General features: G+C 47.5%; 1 protein-coding gene across 3 annotated transcripts in view; it reads left to right on the top strand.

Annotated features, from left to right (window-relative positions):
* Positions 1–22,060, top strand: part of LOC134910412 (uncharacterized) — a 286,525-nt gene extending 264,465 nt beyond the window's left edge. For all 3 annotated transcript variants that reach the window (XM_063918405.1, XM_063918404.1, XM_063918406.1), the window contains 4 exons: positions 3,307–3,458; positions 4,884–5,023; positions 6,225–6,447; positions 20,915–22,060. In XM_063918405.1, coding sequence (XP_063774475.1) covers positions 3,307–3,458; positions 4,884–5,023; positions 6,225–6,447; positions 20,915–21,054 — 655 coding nt within the window. In that variant the 3' untranslated portion in view covers positions 21,055–22,060. The remainder of the gene's footprint in view (positions 1–3,306; positions 3,459–4,883; positions 5,024–6,224; positions 6,448–20,914) is intronic.
* The last annotated feature ends 3,252 nt before the right edge of the window (positions 22,061–25,312 follow it).

Here is a 25,312-nt window from a genome sequence, read left to right as displayed (position 1 = left end):
GGTTTGCCTATGCATATGGCCGGCTCTGCGCCCGTTCTAGAGCTTTGGTATAACCCTATGGTTCTTACTGTGTTCCCAGCATCCTCTAGGACGTATGAGAAATTAGGAATTTAATATCTACCGGTAAATCCTTTTCTCTTAGTCCGAAGAGGACGCTGGGCGCCCGTTCCAGTGCGTACTGTATCTGCAGTTATAAATTGTGGTACACATATGTTGTGTACGGTTCTGGTCAGCATGTTGCTGCAATTGTTCATGCCGTTGGCTTGTGTTCTATTGAATGCCACGTTCTCCGGCATGCTGGAGAGGTGTGAGCTGGTAAGATGCTCACCGTAGTTTGACAATAAATCCTTTCCTCGAAATGTCCGTCTCCCTGGGCACAGTTCCTTAAACTGGAGTCTGGAGGAGCGGCATAGAGGGAGGAGCCAGTTCACACCCTTTAAAAGTCTTAAAGTGCCCATGTCTCCTGCGGATCCCGTCTATACCCCATGGTTCTTAATGTGTCCCCAGCATCCTCTACGGACTAAGAGAAAAGGATGTACCGGTAGGTATTAAAATCCTATTTTTACATTCTGGCTATGGAGCTGTTGTCGATAACCACCGTGTATAATATATGCCATCTATTAAACTATTCCAGAAAACAATTTATCATCATCATTTAAGCTGTTAAATGATATTTTATTGGCCTCAGTTATTACTAAGGGTATAGTGCAGATTGCAGCGGCAGCGATCGCAGTATGAATTACTTTGTGGGGGGGGGGGGGGTAGAGACTGACATGCGGGGTGGACTAGCCTTGTTCTGGGCGTCCCACACATGTCAAAGGGTCTGGGACTCCAGGTCGACAACAAAAAGGTCGACGCACCTTAGGTCGATGTCAATTTGTCGACGCACCTTAGGTCGACATGGACAAAAGGTCGACAGGAACAAGGTCGACATGGGAAAAGGTCGAAATGAGTTTTTTATGTTTTTTTGGTGTCGTTTTCTTCGTAGAGTGACCGGGAACCCCAATTAGTGCACTGCGTCCCCTCGCATGGCTCGCTTCGCTCGCCATGCTTCGGGCATGGTGCCTTCGCTCCGCTACCGCTTCGCTCGGCACAGATTACCGTTCCAATCGTAGTCCACGTGGATCGTTGAGTATGAAAAGGTTCCAAAAAAGAAAAAAAATTGTGAAAAACCCATGTCGACCTTTTTCCATGTCGACCTTGTTCCTGTCGACCTTTTGTCCATGTCGACCTTTTGTCCATGCCGACCTAAGGTGTGTCGACCAATTGGCGTCGACCTATGGTGTGTCGACCTTTTTGTTGTCGACCTGGAGTCCGGATACCCATGTCAAAGTACAGTAAATTTAGCGCATCTACGATCAGATCTGAATGACCCCCTAAGTGTTTGGGACAAGAACAGCTGAATGTGCGGTTCTCCCAGATTTCTGCCTGTGTAAATCCCCATACAAAGTAATAGGGAAAATATAACCATCATTACTCAAGATCTCACAAATGAGTTGGAATGCGAAGGACAATTTCCTGAGCATTCATATGCGCTGTGCTCTGTGTTTAGCAGCATTACAGGAGGCATTACAAGAGTATTAGCCTAGGGCACCTGGCACCTTAATTAGGTTCCACATGCAGTGCCATAGTGTGGTGGTGCTAATAGCTGTGGATAAAAGTTACTAAAAATAAATAAAGTGGGTGTAATAATGCTGTTAGTAAATAAACCAAAAACAAGGAGATGCAACGAACCAGTTTATTATTTACTAAAACACCAATCAGGGTATTATTGGTAATAAGTGCAGCAGATCACCGGTAACAAATAAATGGGTATCTATATTCGAAACTCGCCAAGGGCAGTAAAAACTGTTACTGATTACTTTGGCTGTGGCACAAAAATAATATGTTTCTCAGACCTGGACACAAGAGCATCCTCTCCCTACTGATTTATCTAGGAACAAGATTTTACTTTGCGTTTAGAATACTGGATCAAAGTGTGTTTGCACCTATAAAAGTATGTCCGGAAAACCTTGACATATGGGGATGATGTATCAAGCGGTGAAAAGAGTGGAGAAGTGGACCAGTGGAGAAGTTGTTCATAGATAACAATCGGCATCTACCTATCATTTTATAGAATGTACTTGAAAAATGCTATCTCAAAACTGATTGGAAGCTATGGGCAACTTCTCCACTGGTCCACTTCTACACCCTGTTGACTGCTTGATCCATTAACCCCTTTGTCCCTTATACCCTGGCCTTGGCAGAAGCTGTATGATCCCACCAAGATTACATTACATGACTTGTCTATTACGCAACACCAGAGGTTCTCAAATACGGTCCTCTAGGCACCCTCAATGGTCCGGGTTTTAGGTCATACTTACCTACTCTCCAGGCTTCTGTGGGAGACACCCGGTTTCTCGGGTAGTCCCCCAAAGCCCTGGAAGGGTGGGCACCCCTCCCGCATTCTTACCACTTCCTAGTGGAGAATAATATGGCAAAATCGCGGACCCGGTGGTGGGGCGAAGCCTAATGACGCGATTATACGCTAATCGGGTCATTTTAGCTCCGCCTGTATGCAAATATAGACCAGTCGCAGACTTTTCCCGGTGGGTGAGTGGGGCCTAATGACGCAATTAGCTCGGCCCCGCCCACCTGCTTCTTCTCTCCGGGCATCTCCCGAGAGAAGAGATTAGAAATGTCGGCGAGTATGTTTTAGGTATATCCATGGTTTGGTACAGATGGTTAAATCAAACTGACTGAGGTGCTAATTATACAGTATACAAATAGATGGGGGCATGCCACGAAGCCAGGCCCCCCTGACTGATGGCACGCACAGTTAGCCATCGCCACGCCCCCCCCTCTATGTCACGCAGATGCATGCAAAGTGACTTCCATGGCTGTTTGTGTCATTTTTTTTGGGGGGGGGGGGTTTATTATTTGAAGTAAAATACTGTATTTCTTTTTTTAATATCAGTTTAATTGTCTTTGAATTTACCATACTAAAATGCCCATAAATTGTACAACGCAAAGGCATTAAGAAAAATAGAAAAACCAAAAATGTGGGCAAAGAAAACATAAACTTGTCTGACTTGCAGTGACAGGATAATTCGGAATACACTTTGTGCATGCATCAAGTTATTTCTTCACAAAAGCAATGCACAGTGATCAAGGTTATTAGTATCCATCCAAATCAAATGTAGAATTTCAATATAGTACTTCTAATTTTGTTTATATTACTTTTATCCATTGGTAATATCTAAAGTGCCATACTTTATCTTTTACCTATCTACAGTAAATTCATGCAATAATTTCTTGTTCCACTAGAGGGCACAGTTCAACTGTACTGAGTAAAGTTACCACCACATTCCCCACTTCTATACCTGAACCTCAAGTCAGTTCTTCAATAAAACCCGCCGAGCAGTCATCTTCATCTGAAAGACCTGCGACTGTGGAAGACAAGCTCGGGCCAGTACAAGGTAACTAATATCCTAACAGGGAAGAAACAAATCTGAAATTTGCAAATTTTTAAATGATAGGTTACATGAAATATACATAGCTTACGATGCCAAAGTACTGTGTAATTCTAAAAAATATACCTTAAAAGTTATCATTTCATGAGAGTAGATTAGATATGGGAAATTTCATCTACTGTGTGCCAGGTAGATAAGAGCATTCAGTTGTCTCCTGTTCTGGTGACTATGGAGTCCATTCAAAGTTTCATGCAAATCAGATCTACACAGGCTTGGACTGGCCCACAGCGGTACAGGGGAAATCACCCACTGCCTGGGTGCCCACCTCCTGCTCTAAGAATCAGATTGTGCACTTGAATTATACATTATACATATGTTACCTTATACTGGACGGTATCCGTTTGGATGGTCGACCATGTTATGGTCGACAGTCATTAGGTCGACCACTATTGGTTGACATTGACATGGTCGACATGGACACATGGTCGACACATGAAAAGGTCGACACATGAAAAGGTGGACATGAACTTTTCCATACTTTACGCTCCACGTGGACTACGATCTTGCCCGAAGCATGGCGAGCGAAGCGGTGCACTAAATGGGGTTCCCAGTCACTTTACGCAAAAAACTACACCAAAAAAAGTTTTAAAAAAATCATGTCGACCTTTTCATGTGTCGACCATTTGTTAATGCCGACCATGCCAATGTCGACCAATAGTGGTCGACCATTCATACCGGAACCATACTGGACTATGGTGTATTTTCTACAGTGCATTACTGTTATTAATCTGTTATTAATCTGGTACATTATCATGCATGCAGCAGCTAAATTTACTGTATATATTTAGGGGTGACCACTCCCCCCACAATGTTGTGACCATGCCCCCTGGTGCTAGCACGATAGGTACTTGCTGAACAAGGGTGTGTAGCCATGCCATAGGACTTCAGTTTGTTTCTCATATATAAGGTATTTAAAGCTCAAAGAAGGAGTTGCCCGTTTGTGCGAATGTATATTCACTTATGAGACATGTAACTTTAAATCTAGCGCACGGTAGCACCTGGAGTAAATATCTGGCAATCATCAATTCCAAAACTGCACCTGTTTTGTGTGGGGGCAGAGTTTACACCAGTAAGGAACGTTTTTCAAAGATACATATGTCCCAAAATAAGATGTTTGGCAAATGGGCATGCATGACTTACTGTACTTGCATGTGAGGTCCCTCTCCTGCCTCTTATAGCACAAGAGACCACAAGTGTGATATACATGCATTATCAGAATGGGAAAACACTGGCCCATCAGATGCTGTGGTATACCAGCTGTGTGCACGGACGGAGGAGCAACTCTAAATTGTAACCTACAGTATAAAAATAAAGCTTCTTATTTTTTATGTACTCTAAGCATATTTTTTATCTTTATCATCACCTATGTAGAAGCGGCTTCTGGGCTGGTACCTGTTAATGGCAGCTCCTTCTTGCCTCGCCTGGGTTTGGCACGTGCTCTCTCTCGTAACAAGAAGACAGAAACAGATGCTTCAGCGATTTACCAAGACGTCATTAAGATGGCACCAGAGGTACCTAAGGCTTTAGGCTGTTCCAGAGACTAATCCATCCCTCAAATCACAGGGCTATGAAATACAGGGGTGTAGCAATAGATGTCACATGGCTGCAGCTGCTATTGGAGGCCGTGTGACCACATGCAAATGTGTTAGATTGTATTGGGATTTGTAGCACTGGTTACATGGAACCACGAGAGCTGTCTCTCCAAAGAGGTACAGTACATCCAGTATTGCATCTATAGAAGACTTACATTGCATAATGCTCTTGCAGGAATTGACTCCCATATATGTAGTGCAGGCTCCACAAGTATTGAAGGGCATCATTGGCTAATATGTAACACAAAATACATTATTTACTTATTAACATGCCCCTGTGGACATTTCTATGTGGAAAATATGCAGTCTCTCCAACCACTTTGCTACCATTGTGCCTGTATTGTGTCTCTAGATATTATACCGGCAAACTTAGCTCCATCTTAATTATCACAGCAGAGATTAGTTTTTGCATTGGAGTGCAGCCAGATGGGACCTGAGTAATGGAGTGCAGCCAGATGGGACCTGAGTAAGTGTGTTGTGCATTAGTCTCTTGGATTTGGACTCCTGCTAGATGCAATGGACTCAGCAGTATAGGGATGGCCAAACACTCCATCAGAATGTTCACAGCAGCCGAGTGCTTGAGAAGATGATTTTCGGAGACAGTTATTGCTGTGCTGTAGGCATACTGTTAGCATGTGCATGTGGTGTCCTTAGGCAGCCTCATACTCTACCTAAAGCATGTCCTCCCCACATCTTGGCCGACTACCAGGGAAGAGGCAGCCTCTTTTTTTTAATCCAAGATGCACATAAAGTAGTTTCAAATCCTTCATCTTAGATTCAAAACAAATATTTCCTGGGAGGCAGCTGGGAAGCAGGGAGGAGAGTAGAGCAGTGAGCTCCGCAGAGCTGCCCAGGTTAGTAGTCTGTGTCCCCGGGGAGGTAAAAGTCTATGTTTTGGGGTGGGGGTGGTGCCTGTAGGTATGTCCCTAGAGGGGGGTGGGCTGCAATGGGCAGAGAGCCGTGGACGGAGGGATAAGTGGTGAAAGGAGCATGGTACCCCAACAGGAAAGAGTAGTGATGTGGAACTCCTGGGTCAAACACACCACGTTATCCTCCCAACATTCATACATTCTACCTGTTAGCTAGTGTGCATATCTCACCTGTAGTCCTGTTCCTGTAGGTTCCTGATGCTTACACTGAACTGGCCGAGATGTTTTTAAAAAGTGATCCTCTCAGTGCTGTGGAGGTGTATTGCCAGTATCCCCAAAAGCCAGACCAAGAGCAGTCATTCGAGGATGCCTTTATTCCTGGTGAAATTGTGCGTCTGCTCATTAAATGTGATAAGTATGATGATCCTCGTCTACCTGTCAACATGATTTCATATGGAAAAGTTATGGGCATAGGTAAGTAAAGGATGCATGAATATAAGACATCTTTTATGTGATGTTGGAATATGAATACATTTACATCTAGATGCGTTCCTTATTCAGTGTCTTCCCATCCTAACATCTAATGCAAAGAATTTATTTGAACTTTAAGTACTCTAAGTACCTGCACTTTAAGTACTTTAACTTTAAGTACTTTTAAGTACCTGTGAGCTGCCGCCAAAACAACATCCAGCAGGATGCGTCTTTGTGCTGATTTCAGCCAGCCCGCAACCTATGGAAGTGTAAAGAGAAATCAGCCTAATGCAATGGTTCCCCCTAAGCTGCACAGGCTTGTCCATACAGTGTAACCCTTTTCCCCTCATCTCCATTATCCCTTTATTGTGCGACTGGTTTTCCTTATTGTATTTTCCAAAGATAAATCCGTAATAAAATATATTGTTAGGCTAGGCTAGGACACCTGTAATTTATACACTCCAAAAAACCCAGATGAAACATTACAGATACAGATGTGACCTCATACGCTGTTGTCCAATACGTGGAAAATAGCCACTCTCGGTGCACCATGTTCTTGGCGACTTGGCTGCATCTTTTTCCCTCAGTGTGGGTCCTATTCACATATGTAAAACAACTGGGAGAGTCAAAACTACTTTGCTAGAGTACACTGATTAATTTGATGTGCGACATTTGTACACCTGTGGGCCTGTTTCAGAGGCATTCGCAACGTTGATGGTGTCGCAACTGAGTGATTATCGGTAGACTGTGCATGTGTCATGGCCGCAGTGTGCACGTGCCAATGTACCTTTGCGATGTTGCTCGCAGTGAGGAATCAGTCGATTGACAAGAAGAGACCATTTGGGGGTGTTAACGTGAGGTGTCTGCAAAAAAATGTTTTCGGGGCATGTCTTTGTGTGTGACTGCAATCTCATATATATAGAAAATGCACCAGCATCGCAGCTCCTGTGGCCATTCTGCGCCATCATGGAGGCACTCTGGGAGTCGATGTTCTTTGCATCTGCAACATAGTTAGGGTTAGGGTTAGGCTGCGGGGAGGAGGAGTTAAGGGGGAGTTAAGGTTAGGCTGCATCGAGGGGAAGTTAGGGAGTTAGGGTTAGGCTGCAGGGAGGGGGGGGGAGGGGTTAGGGTTAGTCAACCCCGGGGGGAGGTTAGGTTTAGGCATTAAGGGGGGGGGGTTAGGGTTCGGCTGTGGGGAAGGGGGAAATAGGTTAAGGCACCACCAGGGGGAGGTTATGGTTAGCCACTAAGGGGGGGGGGGGGGGGGGGGGGGTTAGGGTTAGGCTGCGGGATGGGAAGGTTAAGGTTAGGGGGTAGGGGAGAGTGGATAACATAGTTGCCTCTCCCCTGTCCGGATTTCAAAGATCAAGATGCCGGCATCGTATTGTGACTGCCGGCATCCCATCCACCAGTCAAACGTAGCGAACCCCTTTGTACGTGTTTGTTACTAAATCCTGTGTGGTTAAAGTTGCAGCCAATCATCTCTAGGTCACGTTAGTGTTTTGCTGCGTTTGCAATGTGAATAAGATGCAAAAATGAAACAAAAATATGGCACTCTATACCTCTCAGAGCATCTCAGTCGCATTGGGCGTCTCACACATATGGCATATAGACGCTAGGTGCATGAGGACACATCTGTATAACCACACAAAATACAACATATATTATTTGGCTATTCACTTTTGAAGAATTACAGGATACTTATTGGTTTGTCAGCTAAGACAGTACCACAGATCTGCCCAACCATAGTACCAGATGTGTAAGTGCCCTCATTTTAATCTCCAAAATAGCCCTGGCATGTGAGTGCGTATGTGCATCGCAGGCGCACTTCAAGTGCTAGTGAGCCGGCTCTCCATAAGGTGTAAACAGGTGTTCACACTGCCCCTCAATACAGGTCCTTCCCAGGACCAACCCTACTCGCTACCCAGGTTGGTTTCCCAGGTCACTAGACACGGTTTATTTTTCGGGGACACTTCCACACCGAGCCGTAACGTGGGGGCAACCCAGCAATAACCCGTGTTTTTGCAACAGTGTGAATTGGGTATAAAGTTTAGCAGAACTCAGCATTATTCAAGATGCTATAAACAATACATTATGGCGCCTATTTGAGTCACAAGGATCTCTTCACAGACACAAAGGGCAAATTTTTGCTGGAAGCAACTTGTCAAGTTCTGTGTATCTGTAAAATTTCATGCCGTGAAGTGGACAGAGAGAGTGTGATTGCACCTAACCACCCTGACTTGTGGGTGTGTCGTGAGTGTGTATCTAAAGCCCCATGTGAGTCATGCCTACGGATAGGGAAGCTTGGTTCTGTCGGATACCCTGCACCTAGCATGAGGCTGGCGGAAGTGCCAATACTAATGATGGAGGTTGCAGCGGTCAGAGTAAAATAAATGGGCAGCACAGGTTTCCGCTTGCACATGCGTGAACCCCGGCAAAAATTGAATGGATACTGGCATTAGCATAAGGTAGTAAATCAGGCTGCTGCGGCTGCCCGCACCTACTGCTACTTTGCCTGCTGCCCAGAAACAGCCCTATGTATTTATGTGAAGTATTGCTTTTCTTGCCACTTATCTTCATAAGGACAATGCCAGGTTCTGAATGATGCCAGTGTCAGTATGCAAATGAGGAGTAAATATATTCAAAGTGTTCTTATGTGTCACTGTAGCTTAGGGGCCAGGATACATGAACTAGTGACATGATTATGAATATGAGAAGTATATTTAGTGGGGCTGGAAATTAGCCTGACATCTTGTTTTATTATTGCAGTTATCATTTGCCATATGTCTTTCTTATTTATGGAGTGGGAAAGATGTAAATCATGAAATTTGTAAATTATATTAATATTTAGATAATACTCTTACCTTTGTCTTCAGACTTTAATCCTTTGTCATTTTATTTTCTCATGTACATGGTCACCATGGGAACCAGGGTAATGTAAACAGCTTCTGAAAAGTAGGGAGTGCAACGAGGGGCTGCTAAAACAAAGAGAAACAACATATGGCAAAAAGACGGCTGGAAGCTTTTTAATTATTCAGAAATACATAACATGCATGTAACAGAATTGATGTTTATTTATTGATAGCTTCGCTCTTCGGAAAAAGCAACGCCATTTACTGCAGGCCCATCAATAGTAATATTAGCGCTTGGTCTGGAGGCGGTGCTGTTACTGACTAGAACTGCTGGCTGGTGCACTTACAGATCGTCATGTCAGTGGTGATGAAAGGAGATATCAGACACATACGGAGCTGCCCAGACCAATTTGATGCTCGAGGCAAGAGTTTAGCTGGTGCCCCTTACACTGCAGCCAATCCCACTACCTGTAGTAGCACTGAGGGGGAAATTCCTTCATGTAGTCTTCCCTTCTCCAATCCCGCTGCATTTCCTCCCTCACACCCAGCCTCCATGCCCACTCCCCTGCTTCTCCATCTCTGTCAGTCGTTACTGGCAATTTACCACCTCTATTTATTTATTTATTTATTAGCAGTTGTTTATATAGTGCCAGCATATTCCGGCGCGCCCAATACTTGTCCTTATATCGCACACTTATATCCCTCATTGCACAGAGCAACTGATGTGACTTCCCAGCAGCATTACAGTCACTGCTTTTATTTGGGATTGCGACAATGAAACCAGATCTGCGGAGAGATCACGTCTTCTGGTATTCAATCAGTGTGTGCTGTGCAGCATGGGGCGGGCCGCTCTGTCTGCTGCAGAGGCGTAGCTAGTGTTTTTGGATCCCAGGGCAAGATCAAAAATGGCGCCCCCCCCAAAAAAAAAACTACAAAAGGAGAGTATGTGCACACGCCACCGGTGTCACTGTATATAAAGATGTCGGGGTGTGTATGTATAGATGTAGGTGCAGTGGTCGAAGTAGAAATTTTGAAGGGGGAATGAGAAAGTGTATATAGCAATTATGCGCACGCCCCGGAAAAGGGGGTGTGGTCACTCAAAAGGGGCTTGTCCTTCAGTGTAGTAGGACCCCTTATACTATCTAGTACTGGTGCCCCTTTCACATTATAGCACATGGTATGAGCCGAAATTCACATTACCCCACACGGTATGAGCCGAAATTCACATTATAGCACACAGTATGAGCCGAAATTCACATTACCCCACATGGTATGAGCTGAAATTCACATTACCCCACACGGTATGAGCCTAAATTCACATTACCCCACACGGTATGAGCCCAAATTCACATTACCCCACACGGTATGAGCCGAAATTCACATTATAGCACACGGTATGAGCTGAAATTCACATTATAGCACACAGTATGAGCCGAAATTCACATAATAGCACACGGTATGAGCCGAAATTCACATTATAGCACACAGTATGAGCCGAAATTCACATAATAGCACACGTATGAGCCGAAATTCACGTTACAGCACATGGTATGAGCCGAAATTCACATAATAGCACATGGTATGAGCCAAAATTCACATTATAGAGTGAGGGGATGATTCCTACCCCCTTAATTAACAAGGCCTGTGGGGCACTGTGGTGAGGGGAGCCTACCCCCTTAATTAACTAATCCTGCGGGGCACTGTGGTGAGGGGAGCCTACCCCCTTAATTGACTAATTGCAGAGTTTAGCAGCGGAAGGGTTGCAGCGGTTTCTCACCCCAAGCTGCGGCGCTTCTGCCACCTCCGACACTCCACATCTTCGGCGCCACCCGGGATGCAGAGCACCGCACTGGTGATGTGCCCTTTTCAGTGTGGTCTGCTGCGCTCCAAAGGGGTTCTTCTCTCTAGCTGCAGGATCCCGATGTGCGCCGTCCTCCCCGCTGTTACTGCCACGGTAAGCATTAGTATCGTTTACCGCAGAGGCCATTTACTGAGGCATATGTATTAAACCTCGGGAACTGAGATGCGCTTCTCACCGTACAGCTGTGTGGCCGAGCCGGGCGAGGGGACAACCAGCAGCAGCAGCATGCCGGATATCAGCAACCGAGGGTGCGGGCTGTACATACTTGAGGCAGCTGGATATTCAACAGTGCTGAGAGCCTCTGTAGCCCGCACCCCCGGAGCTGCAGTACACTCAGCAAAGGACACCCATCCCCCGAACCCTGCGTAGCCCAAAGCCGGAGATCGGCAGCATGTTGAACGCGGAAGCAGAAGCCGCTTGTTGCCGGTCAACATGCTGACGATCTCCAGCTTTGGGCTCCGCACGTGCCTTACAGCCCGCACCCTTGGCTGCTGATATCCAGCATGCTGCCCCTGCTGCTGGCTTTCCACCTGCCCGGCTCGGCCACCCAGCTGGATGGTGAGTGAGAAGGGCATCTCAGTGCCCGTGGTTTAATACATATCCCTCTTCGGTAAATGGGCATTAGTACATCCCGCCCACACACACAGACTGCCCCACCCCCTTACTTACACATACACACACACACACACACACACACACACACACACACACACACACACACACACACACACACTGTAGATTACACACACATAGACTGGCCAACCCCAAACACACACACACACTCAGACTACACACACATTCTCATACTTTCCCCTCCCTCACACACACTGGACTGCAAACATTTACACACACACACACACACACACACACACACACACACACACACAATTAACACACATGCACACTGTCCCGCACCCCCCTCTCTTCCCTGACAAGAAAGTTTAAACTGCTTTTAACTGTTTAGCCTGCTCACCTGCACCTCCCTCTGAGGTCGCGCACGCGCAATGTAGACTTTGCATGGGGGGGGGGGGGAGTAGGGGGAGGCTCCTGGCTGCCTCTGCCTGTACAGTGTGACAGGCACAGCAGCTGGGGCTGGGGAGACAGGGAGAACGCCGCGGGTAACGCCGGCGGAATCCCTGTCGCATGGGGCGAGCGGGCCGTGCAGGTGCCGGTGGCGCCCCCCTCTGCTGGGGCTGCCACGGCGCCCAGGGCACGTGCCCTACTCGCCCCGTGCTAGATACTTCTCTGGTCTGCTGGGAGCCATCCAGGGGCATTGGTGTCCTAGGCATCCACCTGTATGGACTATGCCCAGGACCAACTCTGGACACGTTATTAGTGGACATGATACATATATGTTACATGTGATGCTGACCTGTTATTGCTGTATGTGGCTCATAAACAACCAATCGTTCATGTTAGTAAATGTGGCGGATACCCCAGGTGACCACTATGGAGGTGTATATGTGGCCAGTTTCCAATAGATCCTGGTGATTCATGATCTCATTCTACGTGTGTGGTGCTGGTAGTACGTGGCAGTGTTGGGTGCCATGTGTGCCCAAGTTTAAAATTAATTTGCACATTTAAGAATGCAAATAGAAGATCACTCATAGGAAGAGACCATTTTATAAACTGTATTGATCTAAATTTTAATATTGTAAAATGTTTTTGAACTACAGTTTTTCTAAAAACATAAATTATAAATTACTTTTTCAAAAATGCCTTTTTTTTTATTTCTGTGTCAACCAAATAGAGGTTTTATCCCCAGTATTTCTGATAACTCTCCCAACTAGCAGCAGGACATTCAGGAGCCGATTTATCACCATCCGCATCTGATGATTGAGTACCTTGCATGAATGTATCAATTATCGCATGCAGGGACAGGGCTTGCGAGCAAGGTCTGTCCCTGCGATGCCTCTTTGCAGCATCATCCCCGGTGTCCTGCTGCACATACGCCGTCGCTGGGACTACCCCATCGCCGCAAAAGAGCCCCCTCCCCGGGGATTTATACTTACCAGTCCCAGGAGACGGTGTCCGCTGCTTCCAGGAGGCTGCCGGGTGTCGGATCCTGCTTGTGTGCTGTGACCGCCGGTGTTGTATAGCGAGCTGACGCTTTGCAGCCTCACTTTACTGCACAGGGGTCACAGCGCAACACATGGTGGACCTGGTGCCCGGCCTCTCTCAACGGAGCAGCGATCTCTGGCTCCTGGCATTGGTAAGTATGTTTCTCTTACGTCCTAGAGGATGCTGGGGACTCCAAAAGGACCATGGGGTATAGACGGGATCCGCAGGAGCTTGGGCACACTGAAAAGACTTTGACTGGGTGTGAACTGGCTCCTCCCTCTATGCCCCTCCCCCAGACCTCAGTTAGACTTTGTGCCCAGGAGTGACTGGACACACTAGGGGAGCTCTACTGAGTTTCTCTGGAAAAATACTTTTGTTAGGTTTTTTATTTTCAGGGAGACCTGCTGGCTACAGGCTCCCTGCATCGAGGGACTGAGGGGAGAGAAGTCAGACCTACTTTTACTTAGTTAAGGGCTCTGCTTCTTAGGCTACTGGACACCATTAGCTCCAGAGGGTTCGATCACTTGGTTCGCCTAGCTGCTTGTTCCCGGAGCCGCGCCGTCACCCCCCTCACAGAAGCCAGACACTAAGCCCTGGGCAGCAGTTACTGAGGTATTTTAAACTGGTAAAAGCTATATTCGGTGCCCGGGCACCGTATATCGGACCCCCGCCAGTATAAAAAATTCAAATTCAGGCAGGACTGAAGCGCGCCGGGAAGGGGCGGGGCTTAGCCGCACAGCTCACCAGCGCCATTTTCTTCTCTCCACAGCCGCTGCAGAGAACGCTGGCCCGGACCTCCAAGCTCCTCACACGTAAAAGGGAGCAAAACGGGGGGGCACAAATATTTTGGTGCTTTTATTATTATTAGTACAGCGCTGCTGACATATATTGTTGTGGTGTAATATATGGACGCTGGGGTGTGAGCTGGCATACTTCCTCTGTGTTTCTCTCTCTGGGCTTCCCTGTAGGCTGTCCCCTTTATTGGCCAGTGTGTGTTGGGTGTCGGTACTTTGTGTCGGCATGTCTGAGGCTGAGTGTTCCTTCCCGGAGGAAGTTACTGGGGCGCAGTAAAGCAGCTGGAAATGGTCTGTCGACACAGTCAACTACTGATTGGGTTGCTATGTTGAGTACACTTAATGCTAATGTGGCTTTGTTTTCTAAGAGGTTGGATAAATCTGATTCTCAGACACAGACATGGAGAAAATCCATGGAGGATGCTTTGGCTCAGGTGCAGACCCCCTCAGGGTCACAAAAACGTTCATTTACCCAGATGTAGATACAGATGCAGACACGGACTCGGATTCCGATGTCGATTTTAATGAGGCTACTTTACACACAAGGGTAGTTAAGAGTATTCAGTACATGATTGTGGCTATTAAAGATGTTTTACATATTGCTGACGAACCTGCGGTTCAGGAAACAAGGATTTGCCTATTTAAAGGGAAAAAACCTGAGGTGAAGTTTCCCCCTTCTCATGAAATGAATGCTCTTTGTGAAATAGCTTCGGAGTCGCCAGACAAGAGGTGGCAGATTCCCAGGAGACTTTTTATGGCGTATCCTTTCCCCTCTGATGACAAGGAAAAATGGGAGTCGTCTCCGAATGTCGACAAGGCTCTATCCCGTTTGTCCAAGAAGGTGGCGCTTCCGTCCCCTGACACGGCTGCTCTCAAGGATTCGGCGGATCGCAAGCTGGAAACGTCTTTGAAGGCCATTTTCGTTAATACGGGTGCATTGCTCAGACCTGCTGTGGCGTCGGTATGGGTGAGTAGTGCTATTGCTAAATGGGCTGATAATTTAGCTTCCGATATGGATACCCTTGATAAAGATAATATTCTTTTGACTCTTGGTTATATCAAGGACACTGCAGATTACCTAAAGGATGCGGCGAGGGATGTTGGCCTCTTGGGATCAAGAGCCAATGCCATGGCGGTCTCGGCCAGGAGGGCGCTGGGGATCCATCAATGGAATGCTGATGCCGACTCCAAGAAAAATATGGAAGCTCTCCCCTTCAAAGGTAGTGTCTTGTTTGGTGACGGCCTGACTGACCTGGTGTCTACCGCTACTGCGGGTAAGTCATCTTTTCTTCCTTATGTTCCCACACAACAGAAAAAGGCACCCCATCAACAGATGCAGTCCTTTCAACCTAATAAATACAAACGAGGTAAAGGTTCGTCCTTCCTCGCTTCAAAGGGTAGAGGAAGGGGAAAGAAGTCGCCTGCAGGATCAGGCACCCAGGACCAAAAGTCCTCCCCCGCCTCTACCAAGTCCACCGCATGACGCTGGGGCTCCCCTGCGGGAGTCCGTGCCGGTGGGGGGCCGTCTCCGGATCTTCAGTCAGGTCTGGGTTCAATCAGCCCTGGATCCTTGGGTCTTAGACATAGTGTCTCAAGGGTACAAGCTGGAGTTTCAGGAGATGCCCCCTCGCCGCTTTTTTTATCGGCCTTGCCAGTGTCTCTTCAGGAAAGAGAAGTAGTAAATGCTGCGATACAAAAGTTGTGTCAACAGAGGGTCCTTGTTCCAGTTCTCCCATCCCAACGGGGGGAAGGGTTCTATTCGAGCCTCTTTGTCGTACCGAAGCCGGACGGTTTGGTCAGACCGATTCTGAACCTAAAATCTCTCAATCCATACTTGAAAACTTTCAAGTTCAAGATGGAATCTCTTCGAGCTGTGATCTCCAGCCTAGAAGGGGGGGATTTTATGGCGTCAGTCGACATAAAGGATGCCTACTTACACGTCCCGATATATCCTCCGCATCAGGCCTTCCTGAGATTTGCGGTGCAGGATTGTCATTACCAATTTCAGACGTTGCCGTTTGGGCTTTCCACGGCCCCGAAGGTTTTCACCAAGGTCATGGCAGAAATGATGCTTCTCCTTCGCAAGCAAGGGGTAACAATTATCCCGTACTTGGATGATCTCCTGAAAAAGGCGAGGTCCAAGGAACAGTTGTTAAGAAATGTGGATCTATCCCTGTCGGTTCTACGACAACACGGTTGGGTTCTAAATTTCCCAAAGTCTCAGTTGATCCCGGCCACTCGGCTGCCCTTTCTGGGCATGATTCTAGACACGGAGCTACAGAGAGTGTTTCTTCACGAGGACAAAGCTCTGAAAATCCAGACAATGGTCAGGGAGCTTCTGAGGCCGACAAGTGTGTCGATTCATCAATGCACTCGGGTTCTAGGGAAGATGGTGGCGTCTTACGAAGCCATTCTGTTTGGCAGGTTTCATGCCCGGGTGTTTCAGTGGGATTTGCTGAACAAATGGTCCGGGTCTCACCTGCACATGCACCGGAAAATAAGTCTATCTTCCAGGGCCAGGATTTCTCTCCTGTGGTGGCTGCAAGGCTCTCACCTTCTAGAGGGATGCCGATTCGGAATCCAGGACTGGGTCCTGCTGACAACAGATGCAAGTCTCCGAGGCTGGGGCGCAGTCACGCAAGGAAGAAATTTCCAGGGAAAATGGTCGAACCAGGAATCTTGTCTCCACATAAATGTTCTCGAGCTGAGAGCCATTTACAACGGCCTGCAGCAAGCGAAGAACCTTCTTCAGGGTCTTCCTGTCCTGATCCAGTCGGACAACATAACGGCGGTGGCGTAAGTAAACCGCCAAGGCTATACAAGGACAGGGCAGCAATGGCGGGGCGGAACAGCACGTGAGCGCTCTGTCAGCAGTCTTCCTCCTGGGCGTGGACAACTGGGAAGCAGACTTCCTCAGCAGACACGATCTCCATCCAGGAGAGTGGGCTCTTCATCAAGAAGTATTTGCAGAAGTGACAAGGCGTTGGGGAACTCCTCTGATAGACATGATGGTGTCTCGCATCAACAAGAAACTTCCGAAGTATTGTTTCAGGTCAAGGGACCCCCAAGCCTGTGCAGTGGACGCCCTGGTAACTCCGTGGGTGTTTCAGTCGGTGTATGTTTTCCCTCCGCTTCCTCTCATTCCAAAGGTGCTGAGGATCGTAAGACGAACAAGGGTTCAGGCAATACTCGTCGCTCCAGATTGGTCACGGAGGGCCTGGTATCCGGATCTTCAGGAATTACTAGTGGAAAATCCCTGGCCGCTTCCTCTAAGAGAGGACCTGTTACTGCAGGGGCCCTGCCTGTTCCCGGACTTACCGCGGCTGCGTTTGACGGCGTGGAAGTTGAACGCCAGATTTTAGCTCGGAAGGGTATTCCCGGGGAAGTCATTCCCACTCTCCTTAAGGCTAGGAAGGAGATCACGGCGAAACATTATCACCGTATTTGGAGAAAATATGTGTCGTGGTGTGAATCCAAAGCAGCTCCTGCGGAGGATTTTCACTTGGGTCGTTTCCTCCTTTTTTTTGCAGGCAGGCGTGGATGCAGGCCTGAAATTGGGTTCCATCAAAGTGCAGATTTCAGCCTTATCTATTTTCTTTCTAAAGGAATTGGCTGTCCTTCCCGAGGTTCAGACTTTCGTGAAGGGAGTGCTGCATATCCATCCTCCTTTTGTGCCACCTGTGGCGCCGTGGGATCTTGAAGTGGTGTTGCAGTTTCTTATGTCTCACTGGTTTGAGCCTTTGCGTAAGGTTGAGTTAAAGTTTCTCACTTGGAAAGTGGTCATGCTTTTGGCTCTGGCATCTGCCAGGCGAGTATCTGAGTTGGTGGTCTTGTCTCACAAGAGCCCATATTTGATCTTCCATTTGGATAGAGCGGAATTGAGGACTCTGCAACAATTTCTGCCGAAGGTTGTCTCTTCGTTTCACATTAGCCAACCTATTGTGGTGCCTGTGGCTACGGATGCTGTGGCGGTCCCAAAATCTCTTGATGTTGTAAGAACTTTGAAAATTTACGTTGCCAGGACGGCTCTTACTAGGAAGACAGAGGCTCTGTTTGTCCTGTATGCTTCCAACAAGATTGGAAATCCTGCTTCTAAGCAAACTATTGCTCGCTGGATTTGTAATACGATTCAGCAAGCTCATTCTTCGGCTGAGCTACCGTTGCCGAAATCAGTAAAGGCCCACTCTACCAGGAAAGTGGGTTCATCTTGGGCGGCTGCCCGAGGGGTTTCGGCACTTCAACTTTGCCGAGCAGCTACGTGGTCGGGTTCAAACACTTTTGTTAGTTCTACAAGTTTGATGCCCTGGCTGATGAGGACCTCATGTTTGCTCAACAGTGCTGCAGAGTCGTCCGCACTCTCCCGCCCGGTCTGGAACTTTGGTATAGACCCCATGGTCCTTTTGGAGTCCCCAACATCCTCTAGGACGTAAGAGAAAATAGGATTTTAATACCTACCGGTAAATCCTTTTCTCCTAGTCCGTAGAGGATGCTGGGCGCCCATCCCAGTGCGGACTGTTCCTTGCAGTTAGGTTAATACTGGTTATTTTCGGTTACACATGCATTGTGTATCAGTTATGTTCAGCTTGTTGCTGTTGTTAGTTCATACTGTTATCTGGTTTCATGCTACTCCAGTTGTACGGTATGTTTGTGGTGTGGGCTGGTATGTTTCTTGCACTTAGTTTACAAAAATCACTTCCTCGAAATGTCCGTCTCTCCTGGACAAAGTTCCTATAACTGAGGTCTGGGGGAGGGGCATAGAGGGAGGAGCCAGTTCACACCCAGTCAAAGTTTTTTTAGTGTGCCCAAGCTCCTGCGGATCCCATCTATACCCCATGGTCCTTTTGGAGTCCCCAGTCTCCTCTACGGACTAGCAGAAAAGGATTTACTGGTAGGTATTAAAATCCTATTTTTATTTTGTTTTTTAAAGGTGATCAGCATGTGTGTCCATCGAACACACAGAGCTGATCACTTGAGCCCGGTACCGCACAGTTTTCTCCAGGGTTGCCATCAGAAATTGTAGGGCCCGGGACTGATAAAAGAGACAGGACCCCTCAGCCCCTCCAAAAAAAGATTCTGCTGTACAGCTCCACCCCTATCTGATGTTATACATTGTGATATTACATATAGGTGGAGTGTTGTGGATCTACAAGAATGGTTCACAGAGAGGTGATGTACTATTGAAGGCTTGTTTTAAGAAGTCCTGCCTATGCATCAGCTTGGTGCAGCTCTCCAGGTATTGGTGCTAGGAGCCAGTGATGGGCCCCCTCTTTGTAAGGGCCCGGGACACCATTCCCCACAGTCCCCTCCCTGATGGCTGCCCTGGCTTTCTCTGCCGGGGGGCAGAGAAAGCTGTGTAAAAGGCTGCATATCGCAGTGCTGCCCTATGATTTCACCAGCTGGAGCTGTCGTTATTATCACAGGGCAAACTGCGGTGATTTGAACTTTTTTTTTTTGTAAATTCGGCCATATCGCATTTCCCATTATAAGTAGGGGGAATGCGATGTGGGTTACTAAAAAATTACAATTAAAGGGTTTAGAGCAGTTTTTCATGAAAATTGCTCAAAAAGCCCTTTAATACATTAAGTGATACAAATATAATGAGAAAAGGGTGTGAAAACTCCCCTTTTCACATTATTTTAGTAAAAATAATGTTAAGAAACGTGCCCCTCAGTCCTCTCATCAGATAAAAGAGGAGAAGCGGGAACATCACATGGTATATGTTATGTTGGAACGCCTAATGGCTTTTATTACCTTTGCTGAACTGTGTCTAGAACAGACATGTCAAACTCGCGGCCCACAACGCATACTTTTGCGGCCCAAGTTTACTTTTTTTTTTAAAACAATGCAATGCGGCCCGCTTCTACCAGATGAGTTACTGTTGGAATGTCAGCCGTGATCAGAGCTTAGCTCCGATCGGGCAGCATTTACCATTCTGCACATGCGCAAGAAAATAGTGATAAGAGATGGGGAAATGTCCACAGGGGGAGCTGCTGCGCATGCCTGGCTGCCATTGCAAACCTCTGCCCCCTACTTCATCCTACCTGCTCAGAAGCATTAGCACTGAAGCCGTCACGCCTTGTATGTGTATGTGCTCAACTGCCCTGAGTACCCAGCTGCCCTGTGTACCCAGCTGCCCTAATTGCAGGAGGATTCTTCTGGAATCTGGATAGAAAAATGTCTCTCAACGAAGTAGATAAATTTGAGGGGGCTGGCACAGGGTGTGGAGGCTGAGTAGACTCAGGAGGCACAGAGGGCTTGTGGCTGGAGGGGAAACAAGGAGCAAGAGGGGATACCAGGGGGCATGTGGCTGGACTGGAGGGATAGAGGGGGGGCTGGAAGTGACATATGTTACTAGGTCGCACTGATATGTATTATAGAGGTAAGGGAAACGCACTGTGTGAACACACACAGTGAAATGTATGTGTTCTCATTGAAATCCTGCTGCCCTGCCGTCCGGATCATCCGCAGCATGCTGCGGTTGGAGCCAGCGGCGGCGGGACTGCCGCACATGTGCAGTCTCCTTGCGGCCAAGTGGGTCCTGCTGAACGGGACCCGCTTGGCCGCTATGTGTGGCCGTAGCCTTACAGTTGTTTTCTTCCTGATGCTTGACACATCTCTTTGATTATACTTTATTATTGGTATTTCTAATAAACTTTTCAAAATACATATAAGACTTTCTTTTTTTTCTTGGACCCACACAAGACTTAGACCTTGGTTATTTTGCCCAGTTGGGATTCTGAGTTTGACATGCCTGGTCTAGAAATTTGCTTTCAAAGGAAGTTGCAAAAAACAACCCAATGAATGTATAGGACAATGATTACAATGTATCATATTAGCTAGGCTAATTTTAATAACATCTTTGTATATTAAAACTGATATTCTGATTCCCTATATTATTCCAGGTTGTTTGGAGAAGTATATAAATATTCTTGAAGAGAAGTTTAAAACAAGCATTCTCAAAAGAGTCTACGCCGGTATTCACGGCAAAGCAGAAGATGACGAAGAGCTGCAGGATTTTTTTCGTTTTAAATATTGGATTTAAGAAAATGTTAACGCCACTTAAAGTCATAAACTCAATTTGAAATTTCTGCAGCGGGATACACTGGGATTCCACAGGGAATACATCAGGGGGTATAGAGTCGGATCTTGATCCGAGGCACCAACAGGCTAAAGCTTTGACTGTTCCCAGGATGCATTGCACCGCCTCTATAGCCACGCCTCCAGGCACTGGAGCTCAGTTTGTAAGTTGGTGCCTGCAGTGCAGTTCACTAACAGGTGGGGCTGCGCTAGGCAGACCTGAAAATAACTTTTAAGAAGACTTCAAGGGCCGCAGCAATGTTTATGTCACTCTGACATTCTGTGTTGCGGCTCCATCACCTCCCCAGCAGCGCTGCATACTCCCGCGGCCTGGTTCTCGGGTACTTGCAGCGGAGGCGCACCGGACATCAGGCACACACCGCTGACGCTCTCCTGGATCGCGTGTCTGCTCATCAGGGAGGAGGTAAGTGGGTCCCCCCAGATGGAAACCGCTGGTAAATCGTGGTCCAGTCGCAGTCCCAGGAGACGGGCCGCGTCGCTGCCGTGGACACTGTACTCCATAGGCACCCCACTATATCCACCAGGGCAAGGAGCACAGGTCGGATTTACTAAAATCCGTTTACAATAGGCTCCACAGTACCAAGGTGGTGAAGCCCAGCACAGGGGATAAGGCGCTGACCCTTAGCCCCTCCCCCAGCTCCGGGCGCCATCTACTGCTGGTGTTCCCGCCCTGGAGCTGCATTTCTCTCTCCCTCACTCCCTGACAGAGATTGTGGTGCCATCTTCACTACTAGCTGGGCTGATCTCTGGGACTGCAGGCCTCTGTCTCCTCTGTAAAGCCGCCTGTCTCATCAGCACTGTTCATTTACAGGCACTTAAGTATTCTACATGTCATTTTAGACAGTGTTAGTTAAGAACAAGTGTACTGCTACCTGCAGTGGCGTCAGGAGGCGGGTGCGGCCCGCACCCAAGTGTCCCCCTCGGAAGGGGTGACACCAAAGTGCCAGCTCTTCTGTAGTGACAGGAGCCGAGTGCTGCAGTGAGATAAACTCCTGCAGCACTCGGCTCCTGTCACAGAGAAGAGCCGGCACTGAGCAGTCTCCGGGGGCAGCCAGCATCTTCGGGGAAGCTGGACATGCCCCCGAAGCGAAGGGGGAAAAAAAGATCAGGTAGACCACGCCCCGTTTTGGATTAGGCCACACACCCTTTTTGGCCGCCCGTGGCTCCAGCGGAAAGGGGGGGGTGATAATACAGAGTGCGCTCCAGGTGTCACCACACCCGGTGATGCCTCTGGCTACCTGAATATTTAGTACAAGTATTCTGTGATATACATACAGTATTTACTGTGCATTGTTATATCTATATTCATACATATTTATATGTAGTTTTACTAGTCCATGTAATAATATGTAATAACTTCTGTGCAGTTTTATTGTTTATATGTAATAACTATACTGTGGATCTATAAACTGGTATTATATGCTGTGACTGAGTGTGCCTGTAGCTGTTGTGTGGATTTCATCTCCTGTATCACACGTATAGCTATCACTGTATTCTGTACCCTGGGGGGCTAGGTGCGTCAATGTCTCCTATACATACAGTATAGTGCTACACAGTATATACTGTTTTGTATTTTTTACTGTGTATTTCAGTCACCTCATACCGCTTCAGTCCTCTGTTTGTGCCCTGTATTTACTGTCACATACTATAACACAGGGGGTTATTTACAGCTATTGTGTTTGTCTGGCTATATTGTACTGTTACGCTCTAAGGCTACATTCCCTATAATGTCTGCCCCGCAGGGCGGGAAATCCGCAGATGCTTCTGCATCAAGCAGCACTGTCACTGCGGATTTACCGGTGGTGGAAGTGTTAGCTGCTGATTCAGGTGCTGGGTGTCATACATCTCACAGTCCATCTGCTCCACCTGTGGCCAATGAGGACCCACCTTGGGCAGCGTTTTCAAGTATGCTGACTACGCTTTTAACACGTGTTACGCCCCCTGTGGGACCTCCTGTGCCATTACATATTGTCCCTGTAGTTAATCCGCCCTGGGCAGACACTATGTCTACCCAGTTACAACAATTAAATCAATCTTTGTTTAGACAAAAGTCTACCCCACGCCCATATGGAGCCAAGGGGTCATCAAAGAACGCCATTTCTTCTTCACAATCCACTAATATTTCGGATATTTCTTCCGATGAGGATGGGGAATATACTGATCCGTCAGATATACAGTTGCTTCTGACGAGAAATCTATAACCCAGGTTGATGTTCCTGACCTAGTGGAGGCTATCAAGCTGATTCTCCAAATTGATGATGAGATCGAGCCTACTGCTACGTCTAAGAAACCTGATAAGTTCAAACGTCAGAAGGTTGCTAAAGTAGTTTTACCACATTCTGACCTGTTAATTGACATACGTCAGGAATCCTGGTCGTCTCCAGGAAATACATTTTCCCTGTCTAAAAAGATGCTAGCTCGTTATCCTATCCCTGCGGAGTTGAGTAACAAGTAAGAAACTCCACCGCCGGTGGATGTCGCCCATCTCATGGTGTCATCTACTCTGCCTGTCAGCACTGTCACCTCACTGAAGGAACCGATGGATAAGCGTGTGGTGGGATGCCTGAAGTCTATTTACTCTCTTATTGGTGCTGTACATAGACCCACTATGGCAGCCTCCTGGGTTCAGGCAATTGAGGATGAGCTGCCTCAGGATTTTTCTGACACTGCCAGACAATATCTGTCCTATATCACCACAGCCTCCCACTATATTCAGGAGGCGGCCTCTGATGCAGGCGTAATAGCGGCCAAGGCATCTACTATGTGTATCCTGGCTCGCCAGATTCTGTGGTTGAGGTCCTGGAAGGTGGACCTGGACTCCAAGAAGCCCTTGGATAGGGAAACATACTATTTGGGGAGGATCTAAACAAGAGTGTGACTGACTTGGCAACTGCCATCTCTTGTCGTTCCAAGTCAGATCTACTGAATCAGCGGTAAGCAGCCATTCCAATGAGAGAACTGGTATATACAAAATTTGTTTAAGCCCCGCACACCAGTGGCGTGCGGTGAGGTCAGTGGCTGGTGAGGCACTACAGCCATAATGTCCGCCGAATCCTGCCGATGACCCCTAGCCAATGCCCGCTACTGCCTCTGAGCCGATACCCGCTGCCACCGCCAATGGCTCATAAACTCACCCACAATCAACTGACCCAGCCCTCCGCTACTAATTTCTATCTCAGTCCGATGCCACCAATGCCCGCTGCCTGCCTGCTCATCATACTTGGGATATATTATACATTTTTATATTTAAAAAAAAATGTGTGTTTGGGACTGGGAAGGGCGAGGGAGGAGGACATGAATGCAATTTTGTTGTCCAGGGCTTCCATTAACTTAATGGAGAAGGGTCTGAATGGGTTAAAAAAAATGCGTGAGGTCCCCCATCCTAAGCATAACCAGCCTCGGGCTCTTTTAGCCGGTCCTGGTTGTTTAAATACTGGGGGGAAAAATTGGACTGGGGTTCCCCGTATTTAGACAACCAGCACCGGGCTCTTAGACCGGTCCTGGTTCCAAAAAAATACGGGGGATAAAAGATGTAGGGGTCCCCCGTATTTTTAAAACCAGCACCGGGCTCCACTAGCCAGAGAGTTAATGCCACAGCCGGGGACACTTTTATGTAGGTCCCTGCGGCCGTGGCATTACCCCCCCCCCAACTAGTCACCTCTGGTCGGGGTACCCTGGAGGAGTGGGGACCCCCTTAAATCAAGGGGTCCCCCCCCTCCAGGCACCCAAGGGCCAGGGGTGAAGCCCGAGGCTGTCCCCAACACCCCTGGGCGGTTGGTGCTGGGATGATAGCCATGTGTGTAAAAAAAGAATATTGTTTTTTGTTGTGGAACTACAAGGCCCAGCAAGCCTCCCCCGCTTGCTGGTACTTGGAGAACCTCAAGTACCAGCAGGCAGGGAAATAACTGGCTTGCTGGTACCTGTAGTTCTACAACAACAAAAAATACCCAAATAAAAACACAAACACACACACCGTGACAGTAAAATTTTATTAAAACACACTCACACATACTTACCTACATCCCACGCCGGTCACGTCCACTTGTCCAGTAGAATCCAATAGGGGTACCTGTAAAAATGAGAGAGAGATTACTTACCTACGTCCCACGCCGATCACGTCCACTTGTCCAGTAGAATCCAACAGGGCCGGTACCTGTAAAAATGAACATAATACTGACATATCCACACCTCCCAACATGACC

The sequence above is a fragment of the Pseudophryne corroboree genome, chromosome 4 (genome assembly GCF_028390025.1).
Source record: "Pseudophryne corroboree isolate aPseCor3 chromosome 4, aPseCor3.hap2, whole genome shotgun sequence".
Classification (NCBI taxonomy): domain Eukaryota; kingdom Metazoa; phylum Chordata; class Amphibia; order Anura; family Myobatrachidae; genus Pseudophryne; species Pseudophryne corroboree.
Note: the sequence above shows the minus strand (reverse complement) of the source record. Positions and strands in the feature narration are given on the sequence as shown.